This window comes from Hetaerina americana, unplaced genomic scaffold (assembly GCF_022747635.1).
Source record: "Hetaerina americana unplaced genomic scaffold, ioHetAmer1.1.p SCAF_8, whole genome shotgun sequence".
Classification (NCBI taxonomy): domain Eukaryota; kingdom Metazoa; phylum Arthropoda; class Insecta; order Odonata; family Calopterygidae; genus Hetaerina; species Hetaerina americana.
The window spans coordinates 51,935,845-51,954,635 of NW_027287427.1; the positions used below are offsets into that span (position 1 = coordinate 51,935,845).

An 18,791-nucleotide genomic window follows, 5' to 3' on the forward strand; every position below is an offset into this window, starting at 1 on the left:
CGGAACCCGCCTTCCGGACACCGTGGCCGGAGTTCTTCGGGAGAGAAGCAGAGGACCCAGAAAGGTTCCTAAGAGATATGGAAGCTGCATTTCGGGATGACCAACTACCAACGACATGGTGGGTCCGCAGGGCGGAGCAACAACTACAGGAGGAAGCACGGCGATGGTGGACACCGTACCGGGAGTTCTCTCTTACCTGGGGAGACTTCAAAAACAGGCTTCGGGGACGTTACGACACTCCAGCCCGGAGAGCGCTTATACAATCCAAACTATTTGGAAGTACTCAAGCACAGAAGGAAAGCGCGGAGACGTTTATCCTGAAGAAGCTGCAACTGTTTAAAAGATTATTCCCGGACGGAAACCAAGAAACCATGTTGCCGACCTTAATAGAACAGCTTCTGCCACGGATAAGGCAAACGCTGCGCGCCAGCCCACCAAAAACCACGGAAGAATTAATACGGCTAGCAAGCGCCATCTCAGCGGACCAGGCCGAGGACACCAGCCAAGGCCGACCAGCAGGAGCACCTAAATGCAGATTTTGTCCCGGACATCACTTCCATCGGGACTGCCCCGAAAATCACGCGGGAAACGAGAGGGCGGGAAAATACCAGACCCCTTCAAACCCGCCCCAGCACCCATAGGGGTCACACAACCCACGGAAACAGGCCCAGAAACAACCGGGCGCTCGCTCTTCGTAGCGGGTTTTGCGCCAACTGGGGAGGGGTGGGATGATGTGCGCCTACTGTGGCCAAAGCCCGCTCCGCAGAGCGAAGACAATTCAAATCTCCCGGCAGCGGAGAATCTTCCCCTCCACCCGCGCTCCGATGCAATAGGGGAAGAGTCTGCCACGCGGAGAGCGCGACGTCACAATGTCACGTGGTCTCCCCTCCCCCGGAGTCCCCTCAGCGCTCGCCCATTGGCTACCGCCAGGGCATGTGAGCGATACGTCACAATGTCACGTGGTCTCCCCTCCCCCGGAGTCCCCTCAGCGCTCGCCCATTGGCTACCGCCCGGGCCAGGGCAGGTATATAAGGAGGGACCTGAGACCCGAACAGACAGAGTCGGAGGTGGGAGTCCATCAGGGAGAGACCGCAGAGAGAACATCCTCGGTCTACTCCGCTCCCCTCTGATGGAAGCGACCGCAGAGAGCACATCCTCGGTCAACTCCGCTCCCCTCTCGAGGAAGCGATCGCAGAGAGCACATCCTCGGTCAACTCCGCCCCCCCCCTCTGGAGGAAGCGACCGCAGAGAGCAAATCCTCGGTCAAGTCCGCTCCCCTCTGGAGGAAGCGACCGCAGAGAGCACATCCTCGGTCAACTCCGATCCCCTCAAGAGGAATTCGAGGCAACCAGGACCAAAGCAACCGGACGGATGCCGCGCCGCCTCCCAGCGCCAACCGAGCTCGACGCCGCACGGAGGACCGACCCGCCGCGACGCCGCCCCGCCGCTCCGACACTCTGCCACCAGCACCTCCGACGACCACCCCGGGATCATCGCCGACCCTCGAGGACTACCGGACCTGGTTGGCCGAGGCCGCCCTTCCTACGTGGCCGGTGCTGAGTCTCCTGACGCCGCCCACCCCGCAGTACCGCCTCCGGCCCCTGGACTCTCCAAGGACGCCCTACGCAGAGGTGCCGAGGCTGCCCCTATTTGGCTCGCCGGACCGTCGGGCTCCCGCGACCAGCCAGAAGCCGGACAGGACCCCGGCCGCCATCCAGCTGCTGGAGCTGAACCGGACTACACGCGCCCTTCAGGCATCGACACTCGACCTTCTCCCTGGGAGAAGGTCCCCTTTACTGTAATCCTGTACTGGACGGAATAAACGCCCTTCGGGGTAATCAACGGAACAGCGGGGAGGCTTATTTTCTCCAGCAACCCCAGCCCTTGCCTGGGCAGAATGCTCACTCGCTCTCGCGTTTCGGGGCGGGTCGCACAGCCAACCCCGGACGCCAGCGACGCGACAATGTTAATGTTAAAATTTACTGCCCAATTTTTTGCACCATATTTTTTCGAAAAATTAAGTCAGTCAAATTTTAAGACTTAAAAACCACTATAGATTAAAAAAGGAATAATTTTGTGGGAAATAGCAGAACTCCTTTGGATAAAGATTCCAAATTCCTCACTTAATTGTTTTACGCATGAGGTTTGAAGATGTATCCGATTACGATTTACTGATGTTTGGTTATAAATTCAAAATAAATCATCAACTCGTTTTTCAATAAAAAACGGTATTTAGGTTTCTGTGTGCATAGTTATCATTAATATGGTCACCAAACGTTGGGTATTCTTTTATTGTCCATCTTTATCAATCATTAAAAATCAAAAATTTAGCAAAGACGTCTTTTGAAGCTTTTTTCCTTCTATTCATAGCTTACGTGATCGTAACAACAATCCGAAGGCAAAAAAGTTTGAAAGTGGCGTGAAATGTATTTTTACTGGACCAAGCTATGAAATATTCTTTAACTGGTATATACTTATTAGAAAAAAAGCAAAATCTACCTTGAAATACGAAGAAGATCTTGAGTTGAGGCATAAAACAGCAAAAAGCAACACCCTACAACACGATAAAACAGTTCCTGCCTATCTCTGTTCCATCCAGTATTCAGATTCTTTTCCATTCCTTACATAGGTTGCCTAACATTCTATCCTATTCACATCACCAAATTGAAATACTCTGAAACCTCTCTTCTCCTATATCGTGCTTAGAGCTTCATTTTTTTCCTTTACATCTATTTATCTTCCTCCCTTATCCACACCCACCTTACGAAACTTCCCATCTCCGTGTATGATATTGCTTCGAAGAAAATGTTAGCGCGCCGTATAGAGTCACAGATTCCAACTGCTTGCTAATATTTTCCTAACAGCCTTACTCAACATCTGCCACTAACTCTCACTTCTAGTACGCAAAATTTCTTTCCCTAATGAAATTGTCCTTACCTGTACGTCCGTACTACTTTGGCATCTTGGTAAAAAATACTCCAAATATTGGTCAGTTCATCTATCCTGTTTTTAATTATTTTGCTTTACTTACCCTAAATACTTCTCGCAAACCTCTTAATCTTTCTTTTGTTTAATTAATATCCATCGCAGAAATATATCTCTCATAATTTACAAAGTGTATTTGTTGATACAAACCACACTAATGAAGTACGAAAAGTCTTGTTCACATTAATGCAAGAAAGACGGCTTAAAGAATCAAACACTTTTGACCAATAAAAGTGATGACATTACATTTATTAATTGTAACTAAAAAAACTCAAGAGAATTCAAATACAGGAGACTGGATAAGTGAAATTGAAATCAAAGAGCAAACAACTAATAGTACTGAGTAATACTCGAGTGATAATTAAATGACGGGAACGCTCGTGAAATGAGTTTTATGTCAATTTTATCTTTAAAATAAAAGCGTTGACTTACTTAAGATAATGATATCTAAAGAAAAAATAAGCTAATGTGAATGAAAACGAACCAGATATCAAAGGTACATATGGGATCATTGGGAAGATACAATTCCGTGGGAATTGCAAGTACGTGAGTAAAGAGTTGGAATAAGAAAATCGAGGATAAATATTTTGAGAAACCTTGACAGAAAATATCACATGTGAACGAAATATGAAATAAGCAGGGAATACTTTACCCAATGCACAACCAGGAAGTAATAAAAGTTAGCTTTTTCAAGAAAATCAACAGCACGGATAATTGTTTGCCCACATCGAGATAATTTTTCCGCTTTAAAAATTCTCATAGCTACCTCCAACTTTAGCAAGTTAACCCACAAAATGTTCCATTGCGGCAATACCCCAAATCGTCTGAAAAGGTGGAAAGAAAGAAGATAAAAAGATATTCCGGAAAATGCGTCGAATAGAATCGAAGAGATCTATTGAGTTTTAGCAATACTTGGAAGTAATTCAGGGTTTATAGCTTTATTGAGACTCACACACCGAGAGCAAAGGAATAGTTGACGGAATTTTATCGTTATTGCATCACTCCGTGCCGAATTTAGGTGACCTTCTGACGGCTGTCGTCTCCATAACGTCGCTTTAAATACTAATATTTAAATAGAAGTTGACGACGTTTTCTCTCGATGCTTGCACGTGTATTCTACGAAGTATTTATTCGATTCAGCCTTCCGCAAAATAATTATTTCCAAGATCCTCGGAGACTGATTATTCAGAGGGGACACGTGCTGTTTAGCCTGGCATTTTGTTCACACCATTTAGTATTTATTTCACAGACTTACATGTTAGCCATTTATCTCTTAGGTTGTAATAAAGAGATTAAATATTTAGCCATATCTCAATGTATGCTATCAGGAAAAGGAAAAATGAACAGGCTAGAAAATCAGAATTTTTAGTTAACTATGAAACGTAATATACCTGTATAAACTGGTATAGAAGAAAAGAAATAGTTTTTTTGTGTTTTTAAATCATTTACTTCTTTCGCTTTTTGTCACATTCACATAATTCTTCACTCATTTCTTATTTTATTGTTGACTAAGGATACTTATTTTGTTGGTTGACACTGATATTTTTCGGGCTCAGGGTATCTCTCTGCCTAAACTATGTTCCTAAGTATATTATTTCGTATTCTCAATTAAAAATAACAGTCAAAGGGATCATCCAACTAAGTAATTACTGTAATCAAAAGAATAATATGAAGACGAGCCATGGTATGCATTATTTTATTCTTTCATTTCTAATTTGATGTACTTATGTGCTATGTTATTGCTATTAGATCTCAAATGATAATGTATATTTATAATTCGCTAAATTATGAATATGCAAATATTTTATATTTTCATATTCATCATTTCACAAAACAAAGCATATTTGCTAACAGTTACAGTAAACCTCTTATTAATTGAACATGGTTATTATTATTTCTAATATTGAGAATTGTTAAATTATCAAAAAATAAAAAAACCGTGGTTGTTATATCTTTTTTATTCGATTTTGTACTGGGTATTAGGCTGAAAACTAATGCACATATGTTTGTAGATCACAATAAAAATAACTTTCGGGAGTAATGATAGTGATATGTGGAAGTCACATTCCCCCTCAACAGGCGTGCACAGATTTGAGGTCGTTTCGTTCATCCAGTGTTTTTCCAGAAGCGGAAGTATGGAGATGTGTTCTAGTGATATGTCAACGCAGGTTAAACAGCGTGCTGTTGTTCAAGTTTCAACCGCTGAGAAAGTGGCTCCTACTGGGAATAATCGTCGTTCAAAGGCTGTTTATGGTGACGACGCTATTGATAGGTCTACTGTAAATCGATGGGTGGTAAAATTTCGTGGTTGCGAGCCTGGAAAAGCCTTAATTGTGTTGAAACACGCAACGGACGTCCGATCACTGCCACAGACGATTAACATCGCAAATTCGTCGAAGATTTGATTCAAAATGACCAACAAATAACTGAAAAGTTTATCGCAAACCGTATTGGAATATCCAAAGAAGAAGTGTGTCATGTTTAAGGCAGCCTGGCGCCAATATTCTTACAACATGGCATCGCTCGCCCACACACCTCGCGCGCAACTGGAGAGGCTCTGCGAAAACTGAAATTTGAGCTGTTTCCACACCCTTCTTAATCGTTCGATTTTTTCCTCAACTCAAGAGACACCTTAAGGGTGTTCAGTACATCTCGGACGATGAGGTGAAGAAAGCAGCTGTCAATTCCTGGATTCGTGAAAAGTCAGAAGAGTTTTTCAGTGACGGGATGGAAAAAACTGTTACAACTTGGGAAAAATGTGTTAGCCAAAACGGTGACTGTGGTAAAAATGATTTTAAAACTTGAGAAATGTAATTTAATGTACTGTTTGCCCGATCTTGCTATTTATTTTTGTTCGCACTCTACATGCATGTGTGCATTACTATTCAGCCTACCCACATTTATATTTTGTACACTTCGTGTGGTGTCAAATAAATGAAATTATCGTTCATCCCTCAGGTTTGTTGAAAATGGTCATTGTTAACTTTCTATGAAAAGATAAGCAAGAACGCAAAACTATTGTCCAGCGTTTAAAAATAAATGGCCCCTGGTACTGTGAAAGTGCCGTTTTGCGTTTCAAATTAAGACCTTTGGAATTACGTAACACGCCCATGGTAACCAGCTATGTCAACTTTTGATATCACGAAGCAGTTAACACGGTAGTCAAAATCAGCGTAAATTATTGTCATTCGAAACACATTTTTTAGACTTCCTATTACGGTTAAAAATTGAAAATGACTATCGACATAATTTCTTTTTGGTCATAAGTTTTCTTTTGAATAACCACTAGAAAGATATTCTTTGCGTTGAAATTTCCAACAATATTTTTTTTATTCATAGAATTCTTTGAACCCAATTACCGATGAACTAATATTTACGCAATAGTGTAAAAAAGTACGAAATTTAGTTGAAAAAATGTTTCGAGCAATTAAAAAAATAAAATAATTTGCCTTTATTATCGGATGGATTACAATCGGAAATCTAGAAATCAACTAAAAATAATGTACAATTTGCTTTAACTCAATCAAAGAGTTTGTTTGGTTAATGATACTTCTATTTGCGGCAACTTTTCGCATTTAAATCGGCCTCTCGTTGTCATGAAACTATATCTATTAGGTGGACACCGTAGTACCCAATGCCCTGTTTCAACCTGTTTTTTGGCCCTCACAGTTTTTCGATCGTTAAAAAAAGGGGAAGTATTGCAAATAAATAAAATTATTTCTATAGAGTGAATTATTTTAAGGTATATCACGAGAAAAGATTTAAGTACATTTTTTATGGTTTGCCTCCATAGCTTTTTAGGAACAATTTTTACGCTGACTGCGAGGTGATGCACGGATGTTCCCTCTTTTCTGGTATCACCCGAAGTGGATTTTTTCTCTAATCTTAAAATACGGAGGTTTAATTTTCTCAGTTAGTTAGTTAGTTAGTCTCATAAGTTAAAGCGATGGGTGTCGCTTAAGATCGTGTTCTTGCTGAATAATCCATCTGCGGGTTTCTTGGTTTTGTATTCCTCATAGAAGGCCACGTCAATTGTTCTTAGAATTTTTGTGTGTGACACTCATAAGAAGGAAGTCATTTCACCTGTTTCTGCATTTAAAACGACTTTCAAAAATCTAAAATCATTACCGAGTTAATGTTCACTTGAATTTAAAAAATGGTTTATGTACCTGAGAAGAAATTCAATAGAAACTCTTGTATTGAAACAGTTGACCTTCTTATCGACTAATATAGGGAATTAAAACTCTTTATTGCATTCAATCTTTCCCGGTATTATAAGCATTAAGTCACTTTATTCCTAAACGATACTTAAAGTATTTTATTATTCTTTGTGTCTTTTGATATTTCACCGGGAGGGAGAGAAATACCGAGCCATTAAGTTCACTGTTTCCGCCCTTTGATGTGTACTGAAATGCGAGAAATTGCGAAACTTAAAAAACGTAACTGTGTCCTTTGTTTTTAATGTATTTTTTCTAAGTAAAAGCTTGATAACGTCTTAGAACCTATTTCAGGCTCGAACAATACCAAATATAACCGGTCCTTACTTTTTTCGTTGGATTCATACATGCGTGATAATAGCTGAAATAACCATTAATATACGATAAGTTTCGGTACTAACCTAGACCTAAGAACTGTTCGCGATAAAAGTTGAAATCCTTACTCACGCTTCGATAAATCTAATGTATGACAGCAACTGAGACATTATTATTCCATTGTAAAAATAGGAATTGGTGATTCAAAAAAATAATTTTACATTGAGTTTATATTTGATACTAGTAATTCTTTGTGTCATTTCTACATGATTTAATTGTAAAATCTACTATGTTTAAAATAAATCCTTAAAAATAGAATATTTGAAGCCTCCTCAGATATAATATGACGATTTAACTTCGAAAGGATTTTTGAATCAAAATTTATGAGTCAAAACAATACCTTCATACTGATGCGTCAAAATATATTTTCCATTTAAAACCTGAATTTAATCGACCAAGAGAAGCTATCTAATCTCGTTAAGTTCATTTTTCAGGGTCCCCAGACCTTGACCAATTTTGCTTTAATTAGGACAATTTATTTCTATGTTTTAATCCAGGTCATTGAAATCAACAGCTTATCGATATCAAACGATAGTCAATACATGGTTATTAGCACTTTTAGCAATCAGTATTATGGAAGTTAACTTCCATACTTCGTGGTGTAAATAGTGTATTAGTGACCATTTTATATATAATGAAAAGTCTTAAGTAAATAAAATATGCGGATGACCCTACATCTGGCTACGTATGATTTGTTAGATTCCATGATTTACAATAGAATTTCACTTTCATTGCATAATGCTCGTATTTTAATGGCAGGAAGTGGGTTTTGGAATCTATTAGGTGAAGATCCAGATTTGATCTGTAAGCGATAACTTAGTGAAAACGCCTTGCAGGTAATATTAAAATAATTCTAATGATAAGTTATAGATAATATACGAGAGTGTAAATCTTATTACACTTGCTCATGATATTCGCGTGACTAAGTCGGTCCATGCATCAGTAGATTAGAACACATAAGTTATGATCATTGTACAGCTACTTACCTTTATTTTTTCATTAAGTCGGTATCGACTGGTTGCATTACATTTTATCTCCATTAAGTATTTTCCCAAAGCTCAGGTGCCTCCCCAGTGCTACTCTGAAGTACCAGCCAGAGTAATTACGTTTTCAATGGAATTACATCTCTTTAATAGCTGATATGTAGATATTGTATTACCCTACGACTTACCATAAGCAGAAATCTACTACTAAAATTAGTTTCATTCAATTTTGTAAATGATACTTTCTCGATTAGGCAATATTTGTTATGATTACTATGAGCTTAATTAATTTTACCTTCTTTTAGCGTCTTACAAAATCATTCACACGAAACAAGTGGTAAATACTAGCTTTATTCAGAGTAGTCGAGAGTAATGTTCAGGCCCAGGCCTTTTCGCGAAGATAACTGATTATTTCCACAGTCCATTTAATAAATATTAAAATTTAATCATTTAGTGAAATAAGTGAAATAATCATTCCACGCGGCTTTAAAATGTAAAAACTGAATATATTTTATACGACTGAATTTGAAAAATTGCGGATTGCAACATTTACTCGGATGCCTGGCCTCTCGGATATTACATTTTTTAAAAGCATGATATAAATATCAAAACTGTTAATAAATGTATTTCTTTCCCTAAGAGTATTGGTAATGGTGAGCTGCAAATTCATTTGCTAAGTTCATATTCGGTCTGTCGGGCCAGCATCACCAATTTTTGCATTGGCTCAAATGTCGGGTTTATTGGTAAGAGGATATAAATGCCATAGTCCTTTGAAATGCTTTACCCAGGGATCAAGTTTATGGGTGCGTTTACAGAGACTGGAAATGCTTCCGTAAATTTTAGCATCATTAAACTTTTACTTACATTTTTATAGTAGAGGAAACGGGTTCAGGCTTTACTTTGTGGTAGTTATCCTCATGGGGGAAATAACAAATATTAGGGTAATTCCACCGATTGATTTGTTAATTACTGTCTAGGTTTCGGCACTTCGTCATGAAAATGACAAAATGTCGAAACATAGGTTTTCGTAAGAAAAATCATTTACTGTAATTTAGAGAGCAATTTCCATTTCCTCCGTAAGTTATGATGAATCGAAAGTGAATTACTGTAAATTCTTGAAGTAAAACTGATCAGTAAGCATATCTGTAAAATTTTAGGATTAATAAGTAATTTTGGACCCATACATTTGGTAATTTCCTGAATATATATTTAAAAACATAATTGACTACTTTGCCAAAACCTTTTTCTTCATTTGGTAGGAGAACAATGGTTACATGATGAAAATGCTTCACTGAAACACTGTATCGTCTGCAAGTAAACGTATCTAACTAGTAACTGCGGAGTCAATGTCGTTAACGTTAAGTAGGAATGAAAGAGGTCCGATAACAATTTCCTGGGAAGTAGTTTCTACTTCATTTAAGCTAAGTCCATCTATAACTTCTCTTTGTACCCGACCATTCAATTAGTCTTTAATCCACCCCTGGATATTTTCATCTATGCCATCTGCTTCTAGCTTTGCGAGTAGTTTACTATGAGGTACTTTGTCTAAATATTACTAAAAATCTAAAAAAACCGCGTCCATTGGAACATTACTCTCTTCCCATATAAGAGTATCATGAACAAGAAGCGCAAGTTGTGTCTCGCAAGATCTAAAATTTCGTAAACGTTGCAGATTTTTCATCTTTAACTCCTAAATATCGAGGTGGCGCACGATCTATCTGGTAACTATGTATATGTTTCATAATCTTGCATAAAATATATATGTGTGTGTGTGTGTACGAGCAGGTATTTGATCGGGCCCGGAGGATTTATCACACTAAATACTTTTTAACAAATTTTCTAATCAATATGTGAGATTTAAATACTGGGAACTGGTTGACCGGGATGAATCGGAAGGCTATCGGAGACATTTGGTGAGACTTTGGTGAAGAGACTTTGAAAGATGGAATTTTATAAGCAGAGTAATAATATTTTAATATATATTTCATAAAGTTTATTGAATCTTTAATGTATGACAGAGAAGGTGAAATAATTTTAATTTTTTTAAAACTATTTTTCATCTTAAATTTTAGTCATTAAGTATTCCATACAGTAGAGTAATAGAAACCATAGCTAATCAACTCCCGCCGATGTATTTGATTTATATTCTTCTTTGGGAAAAATTTTAACAAAGGCCACCGTTTCCTCGCCCATATGTTATTTAAAATTTAAAGCTTTTCATTCAATCATCCTGGATGGAATTCAAATAAGAAAATATTTTATTAAATCCAAGTATTCAGAGAAATTTATTTATGAGGAAAACGCTTTTTGGCCATCAACTGATGGGGACTCAAAATCGTAAATAACTGTATAAACTCTCATTATTTTATAATATTTGATTTTGTGTCCCCAGCAATACAGTATTTTTCGTCACATTCAACACCACTAGACAAAGTGAGTAATGTCACGGGTCGGGAACCGTTCCCAAATGGATTTCCAAGATATCTTCCAACTCTCAATTTCTTCTGATGGTATTCATTTGTTCAAGCAGTCGTTCGTAAAGCAGTACCGTCGTGTTTTGCCCCCAGAGAAAGTCGAAATGGGAGAAAGAGCTTGATGGAACTGGAAATATTCCCTGGGAGTTTGGGAATATGTCGTACAGAGTCCGTGCTTCCTGAAAATAAAAATAAAATATATTTTAAATTACCATTGGGTGTTGACGATTATAGATAAATATGAAGAAAGCACAATATGCTGTTTTACACATTTCGAGAGGAAAATGACACTTGATCCACCTTGCGAAACATTCACAATATACCCCGAAATTTGAGTAGCTTCAAGCGTGATGTGATCTTAGTCAAACATATGAGTCTCCACCCTGAAAACGGACCATGGAAACCCGAAAATGGTGCAAAATCCCTTTAATCAACAACACATCGTACTAGTTAGCCAATGCACTCCCAAAGGACAAATTGAGAGTCTCTTTTTACATCCCCTTCAACATATCCTAACTGTGAAAAAACAAATATGCCATTGACAATACATGGAAAAGTGGTGTGAATGCGATGCAGTATAAATGCAAAGCCATAAATGAGGGCCAAACGGGTAGGAATATCTCCACCCATTTCAAAGAACATAAGAAGTGCACGATCTTAGGTAATACTAAATCAATGATCGCTAAACACGTACTCTATACCAACCACGTACGAGAATTCAATTACAAGTGTCGAATAATAGAAAAAAATAGCCAATTGGAAATTGTCCAACGAGAAAAGAAGAACACCCCCCTCCTCAAAGACATGCAGTTCATTTCCTCCTCTCCACTCCTTTCCATCAACTTTCTTTCGTAAACTTTGACCTCGCGAGACACAAACCCCCCCTTCCCTTGTGTCCCTCCACCACCTTGTGTGAGTTAAATGTGGGATGTTCCGCCACCACCTTTTCAGATATTTAAACACAGAAACACATAAAACGTACTCTCACATTTGTAGTTTTGACGTTAGACAGCACATCCGTCATCATCAGAATGCCGTTCTCGGGGTAAGAGCGGAGAGGATATGTGTGCACATAGCCCCTCCGCTCCCCGTTAATACTCAGCTCTTCCCTCATTCATTATTTCCTCTACAGCCTACTCGTACCCCTTTTTTATCAATCCAATTAATACTTCCATATTTAATTTACCAACTCGCCGCCCCCAATTTATCCTTTTGAAACGGACCCTATTGTTCATAACTACTAAATTGTTGTCAGAGTCCGCATTAACTTCCGGGTAACTGTTCGAATCGATCACACTAATCCAAAATCCATGCCTAATCATAATATAATCTAACTGATACCTTTCTGAGTCACCTGGCATACGCCTTCTACGGTGTCTAAACCAAGTGTTGGTGATGACTTATCCCTGTCTCCTGGAGTACATATTTGCTTTCTCCCCGCGGTCATTCCTCGTGCCAAAACCGTAGTCCCCGACCTCATCACCATCTCTTCCTTCGCCTATTGTCGCATTCTAATCCCCCATCACTATCAAATGTTTCCCAGCAGGAACACATGCGATTATGTCCTCTAACTGATCGTATATCCTATCGATCTCTTCTTCCTTATGGTTGATCGATGGCATGTATACCTGAATAATAACTAAGTTCGTCGGTTCTGCTTTTATCTCTACTTTTAATATTCTATCCGTTGCTTATTCTATGTTGACTACGCTTCTTTCTAACTCTTTATTTTATATTATGGCAACCCCTCGTTGGCTCTCGTCCCCACCGCTATTCTAACTAATTTGGTATTCTTCTCCTGCGTCTTCTCTCCTGCTGCTGTCGGTTTTCCTTTGCAAGGGTTTCGTGAGATGACGACCGGGGAAGCCTTGCCTTTCCCACTGCTCTGGTACCATGCAGTAGTCCACGCAGCCTCTGTTCCTCAGAGAGGCGGCGGCAAAGACGTCTGACCCCAGTGAGGTGGCCATTGACTAATGGCATCACTTTAAAAAAACTTTTGAGGTAGGGAACGGGAAACCACATCAATAATTATTCTCAAAAATATGATGATGGACAATATAGGGAATTTTAGGACACGATACACGGCCGATTGGGCCGAGTCCCGTAGTCGCCAGGACTCATATTCTTCAATTATGTGAGGACTACAGGACAATAAGTTTGATATCCCACGCAGCTTAAGTTGTTCTCAGGATTATTAACAAAAGGATAGAGAGCAGGGCAAATTATTACTTAGAGGATGATCAGTTTGAGTTTAGGAAGGGTAGAGGCACGCGTGATGCCATTACAGTAATGAGATAGAGAGGGAGAGGAGTATTGAATAGGATGGGAGAGGAATATAGAATACAATTAGGACGTATTTTTCTGCTTCGTAGATTTTGAAAAGGGGTTTGATAGGGTGAATTGGGGAAAACTAATGAGTATATTGCAAAAAATAGGAATAGATTGGAGGAACAGGAACCAAATACGCCACCTGTACATGTCTCCGACTACTCAGGTGAGAGTGGGGAACGGATAGTCCGGATGGGCCGTGTTAGGATGAGGTGTATGGCAGGGTTTTCCATTATCACCGGTGCTGTTCAACGTGTATGTGGAACAAATGATTACAGAGGCATGGGAAGAACTGGAGGTTGGAATGATCGTCGAAGGTAAATTCGTAAAATCAGTTAGCTAAGCTGATGACCACGCTCGAATTTGTCAGCCAGCCAAGGGGTTTCAAGAATTGCTGAGTGAATTGGAAATTCAGTGCGATAGATATGGGATGAGAATCAATATTAATAAAACAAAGGTCATGCAATTTTTCAGAAAGACAATGAATAAACTCAACGCTAAAATAGGTAGGCAAAAACAAGACCAGGTGGAACAGCTTATGTATCTCGGAAGTGTTTTGCACCAAAATAGTTCAAAAAGTAGGGACGTAAGGAGAAGAATTGAACTGTGCAAAGAGGCTTTCACAAGGTGGAGGAATTCATGACAGGGACATTGAGTAAGGATGCCAAGAAAAGGCTTGTCAAAACTCGGAGGAGCATAGAGGATTGTTGGGAGAAATTATATGTGGACAGGAAAAATGGATGAAAATCATATTGATTGGCATTGGGATGTTGAAGATAATGGTAAAGGGGAGAATGCTATGCAAACGAGGAAAGGGTAGGAATAAAATAGAGATTTTGGATAAGATGAAAGGTTGAAGTAAGTATACAATGACAAAATGGAGCAAATGGTAGTGTATGAGGATGTTGGGTGTCTTGATGTTGTATTTTGTTAGAAACAAAATATTTATTTGGTAGTTGTGTCCATCCAAAACCTACCTTTACCTATAGATTACCTTAAATGAATATGGATGCAAATTCGGTGCAACTCGCTCGTCGCAGTTAGAGAATGTATAAATCCTAATATAGTATCATATTTCTGTCCCTTAAAAATACAGAGAGTTTTCATTGAAAACATTATGTTTGTTCATTTTCAAATCCGACCTTGAGGAAACTTGCAGATGCAGATATTAAGAAAATATTTGTGAAAACGTAGATATAGAATATCGTTTTGTAGGTCTCGGAAACCCGGTCGTTGAAGCAACATAATAAGAGCCAATGGGAGTCTTTCAATCTATGGATGTGGAAACGGGGAAATCGGAAGAAAGGATACCGGGATGTGCTAGGCTCGTTGTGGAAGGAGTGAGCATAGTTAGTAAAAATCTGAAAGAGGCAGGAAAGGTGGATCTATAGCTTTTTGATTGGAAATGTTGGACTGTGATATAAAGGAGAACTTTTAGCAAGTAGAAAGAAAAGGATAGGCATGTTATACGGAATAAGGGGTGGTAAATTGAATACTGATTAGAGAAAGGTTTATTCAACCGTTGAGTGTCTAGTCAGGCGATGCTCAGAAGTGCAGCGGTGTTCAGTTTGACTTTATCAAAAGACTATCTGAAATCTTAGACTCCAAATAATAGTATGATATTAGTTCTAGCCATGTACAATACCTTTATTTTTTTCTTCTATCGTCATTTTGGGTTACAGGAGTGTGGTTAGAGTAGAGGGTAATACTTATTGCTTTCTGGTGAATCTGTGAGTTGGCACCAGTCTGCCGTGGATAACAACACATTTAAGAGTAATTAGAAAAGAAGACGGAAATACGAGAACCCAAGAAACCTAGGCCATTTTCCCATAAGTTACGAAACTAAGACATGCATGAATTAGTAAGGTTAAGAAGTGATTTAAAGCTGCTGTAAGATATTTGGAGAGAATATGAATAAGGGAGCTGCCGAAAACATGGGCATTTAAGGTATTTAGCATTACAAAAGTAAAATTATACCTCTGTTTTTACCCAATTATTTTCACATGCTTACTGTTATAATGAGTATTGCAATTGAACAAGAGAGATACCATGTGATGCAAATTCCCCTTCAACCAAAATCCGAAACAAAATGCCATGGAACCGGGATAAAAAATAATGATTATCTTTTCCACCGAAGAATAAACTTTCCAAGAGACATTTTTGAGCCTTGAAATCATTTTCTTGCTGTGTAATTTCGTGCTTTATTTGGGTATGGCTGCTGCGGGAACGAAACTTTTCAGGTACTAAGATATGTACCAATTCACATGATAACCACCCATGTTTATCCTTGTTTGTGATTTACTTAGCTCTAATGGATTAATAAACAATAAACACGCGGATGAGTTTCTGAATACTCGGTGAAATACGCGGTTCTTCATATCAATGAAGGATTACCTCAGGTTTCTTATTGTTTACTTACCATTTCTGTCGATATGGGGTCATTCGGGGCGTAGTGGATGTACACAGGGACTTCTACTCTTGTTAGAATATATAACGGAGGGGACATTTCATGGTATATTTGTAAATTAATGGGGTAATAATCCATCTCAGCGTACCTCCCTGCAAAAAGAGAAAATCAACGTTGATAATTTCAGTGATAAACGAAGTAGTCAACTCCACACTGCTGAATTATTGATAGCGAAACTACTTACCCATGTAAACGCATTGCAGATAGTGGAGAAGGGTTTTTAATGACGTTCCAGCCGGAAAATTCTGTATGATCTTTGGCAGCGTCTTCTACAAAATCAATCAAAACATCAGAATCAGTGATAGTTTTACTCGTCATAACAACCGTTTATATTCCAACATCTTATGAATTTTATTCTAAACGCCATGATATAATGATCGAATAGCTTTTATAAGTGAGTCTTCTTCCCGTTTACCCATTTATTATAAGATCATCCGTTGTTGTATTATTAATTAATAGGTAACCTACCATTTACGATGGTTAAAGAAATATTGCGCGACGATCTATTACGACGTGTTTGAGCGCGATGAGTTCCGAGACTGCTCATCATACCCGAACCAGAGGATGTTCCCATGTTGGTTTGTTTGCAGTTGAGACCGAAATTATAGGAAGATAACAAGGTTTTTTTGAAGTTTATCATTGGCGATGAAGCTTGAATACATTATTTTGTTATTGAGAGCAAAAAGCAAAGCTCAGTGTAGAAATCTCGAGCATTAATAAAGCATAAACGATGTTTTGTAAAAGTCTTAGTGTTAACTTGGGCAAAGTGAAAAGTAAGCTTTCTGTTGGAAGAGTTATGATGTATAATTTTTCGGTGTTCAAGAAGTGGTTTGTTCGTCGTACCACTACACACAACTATGAATGCAGCATACTCTATGGGTTTAGCAAAAAATTATTTGGGGTCATATAAATTGCAAAAGGCTACAATTCTAAACAATAGGCTGGATGATTTACCGCGAAAAGCTGGCCACATTTTGCTAATTCTGTTGATGAATCTTTAGCGAAAATAAAGGTAAAGTTTGTTTCTAATCTCCATATAAATTTTCCACTGTGTGCACGCCTTAAAGTTGAAAAGCGCTCTAGACGAATTTGAAACACCTTTCAAAATTGTCTTCAAGAATGTCTCCTAAGATCGGAAAAAGGTGTGATACGTAAACATTTCTAATGGGAACCACTTTGAGAAGGTACATGATAGTTGTAGTTTGAATAAAGGTATATTGTTGAAATATGATCTTTCTTTATTGAAACGTTCTCATGTATTCTTCAATCTTATAAATTATTCTGGAGGACGAAATTGCTTAAATATTTGACAGTGATCACTTAATTCTTTTCGTAATTTTTTGGCAAGCGTTGGTTTTGAATTAAGTAAATTAAGTAAGTACCTAAAGGAATATATACAGGCTGTGAAACTGAAGATGAGTTAGTTAGGATTTCACGTTATGTCAGTTTAGGTAGGCCTTAGAAATGCTGCGGTGATTAGTCTGTGTTCATTTAAAAGAGCCCTTAAAGGTAGGCTACCATTAATTAAAGATAAAGGTAAGTGAAACGATTTTTCGAAGGGTTATTTGATAACTTAACCGGTCTGATTTTGAGCGTCGACAGTATACGAGTATGTTATCGAGGGTAAACAGTCAACATGCAATGTTCTCCAATGAAAGGCGTTCTGAGCATTAAAATTGTTTTGCATTATTTTAAGCCTTATTTCAATGGACTTACCTCATCAAAGTTACTGATCTGAAATCCCTGCATAGGGAGTAACAGAATATGGCATAATGGTAATAGATGGCCATTGGTGCACAGAGAATTTAATGAAAGAAACTGATGCCCAGCATTTGCTCTCGCATCGTTGTTACTGAGAAACATCAGCAATCCCTGAGAAATTAAAAGAAACACTAAATATGAAAATTTGGGCGTAAATGCCAGTGTCCGCTATAAGCTACTTACATAAATAATTTTAGCACAGATATTAACGAATAAAAATTTCACGTTGGAATTTGGTGACAAAAAATTGTATTTTTTTAAGGCGATATGGCCAACAAATTCGTTGAAATTCGAAGTAATTGCATACACGTACGTTCATAACTCGTATGAAATGCCCATCTCCACTCCTTGCTTCCAAATGCGTGTCAAAGATGGCGTCCGGCGCAAGGGAAAACTGCGCATCTATCCTCGAATTGTACTCTGGACGGAGGGAACACATGATGTAGAACATGTTCGCTCCGGTCGCGTGGCCCACGTACGTCAGCTTCCGGCGGTGCGCCTTCTTCAGCGCGTAATTGATCCCCGCCGTCAAGTCATACCTGGCCATTTCGTGCCAGCTGCATAAGAAGAAAGTGAGAGGAGTACTCGCTTTAGGGAAGGTATTGACACAACGACCGAAGGATGCACCTCCCCGATCGTTCACCTAGGCGAAGGGAAATATTATATGGACCGTCTAACCTTTAGGGTTTGAATGCAGGAGATTCAGAACAAGTAAGATATACTTGCACGCAATTCCACCGAATATGTAAAGAGGGTAGAAAGAGATCAAAGGTAAGGAATATGGAATCATGACACAATGAGCAGCAGTGGAAGGATGTGTTTAGATAGGTGGGTGCTTGGTAAGCGAGGTTGAGACAGGAATAAATTTAATGGTTGTTGCGATGTTTATACATGTTTGAAAAAATCTCGGTTGATGGACTTAAATAGACACCGATTGATGTACCAAAATGGCTTAATAAAAATTTAAGTAGCTATAACATATCTATATGTAATCATCATTAATTATGCATATATTATTTTTACCTGAATTTTCTTTTTTATGAGTAAATTGAATTTAAATTGTAATGTTTTTATTGGTAAAGATATAATTGAGATAAACTGAATTACCATGCTAAACATATTTTTTAATGCTTTCGCTACGTTATGTTAGTCTTTGAACCGGAATCACTCCCGGCGGTTTCAAATAAATTATCTCAGTAAA

The 18,791-nt window shown here is 38.6% G+C and overlaps 2 protein-coding genes across 2 annotated transcripts in view; both read right to left on the reverse strand.

Annotated features, from left to right (window-relative positions):
* The window catches only part of LOC139698019 (gastric triacylglycerol lipase-like), a 40,955-nt gene that overhangs the window by 17,215 nt on the left and 4,949 nt on the right, over window positions 1-18,791 (reverse strand). Inside the window, exon 4 of the mRNA XM_071596875.1 lies at window positions 17,913-18,147. Coding sequence (XP_071452976.1) covers window positions 17,913-18,147 — 235 coding nt within the window. The remainder of the gene's footprint in view (window positions 1-17,912; window positions 18,148-18,791) is intronic.
* LOC139697888 (lipase 1-like) lies at window positions 10,641-17,972 on the reverse strand. Its single transcript, XM_071596751.1, has 5 exons — window positions 17,904-17,972; window positions 17,546-17,701; window positions 16,014-16,098; window positions 15,782-15,921; window positions 10,641-11,213 (listed from the first exon to the last, which is right to left on the reverse strand). The coding sequence occupies exons 1-5, from the start codon at window positions 17,907-17,909 to the stop codon at window positions 11,055-11,057; spliced, it is 546 nt and encodes a 181-aa protein (XP_071452852.1). The 5' UTR covers window positions 17,910-17,972; the 3' UTR covers window positions 10,641-11,054.

Excerpts from the sequence above, each read along its gene's own strand:
- LOC139697888 (XM_071596751.1), bottom strand. Across the intron at positions 15,922-16,013 it reads TCTGCAATGCGTTTACATGG|GGAGGTACGCTGAGATGGAT; the intron begins GTAAGTAGTTTC and ends CTCTTTTTGCAG. Across the intron at positions 11,214-15,781 it reads ACCCCATATCGACAGAAATG|GAAGCACGGACTCTGTACGA; the intron begins GTAAGTAAACAA and ends TTTTATTTTCAG.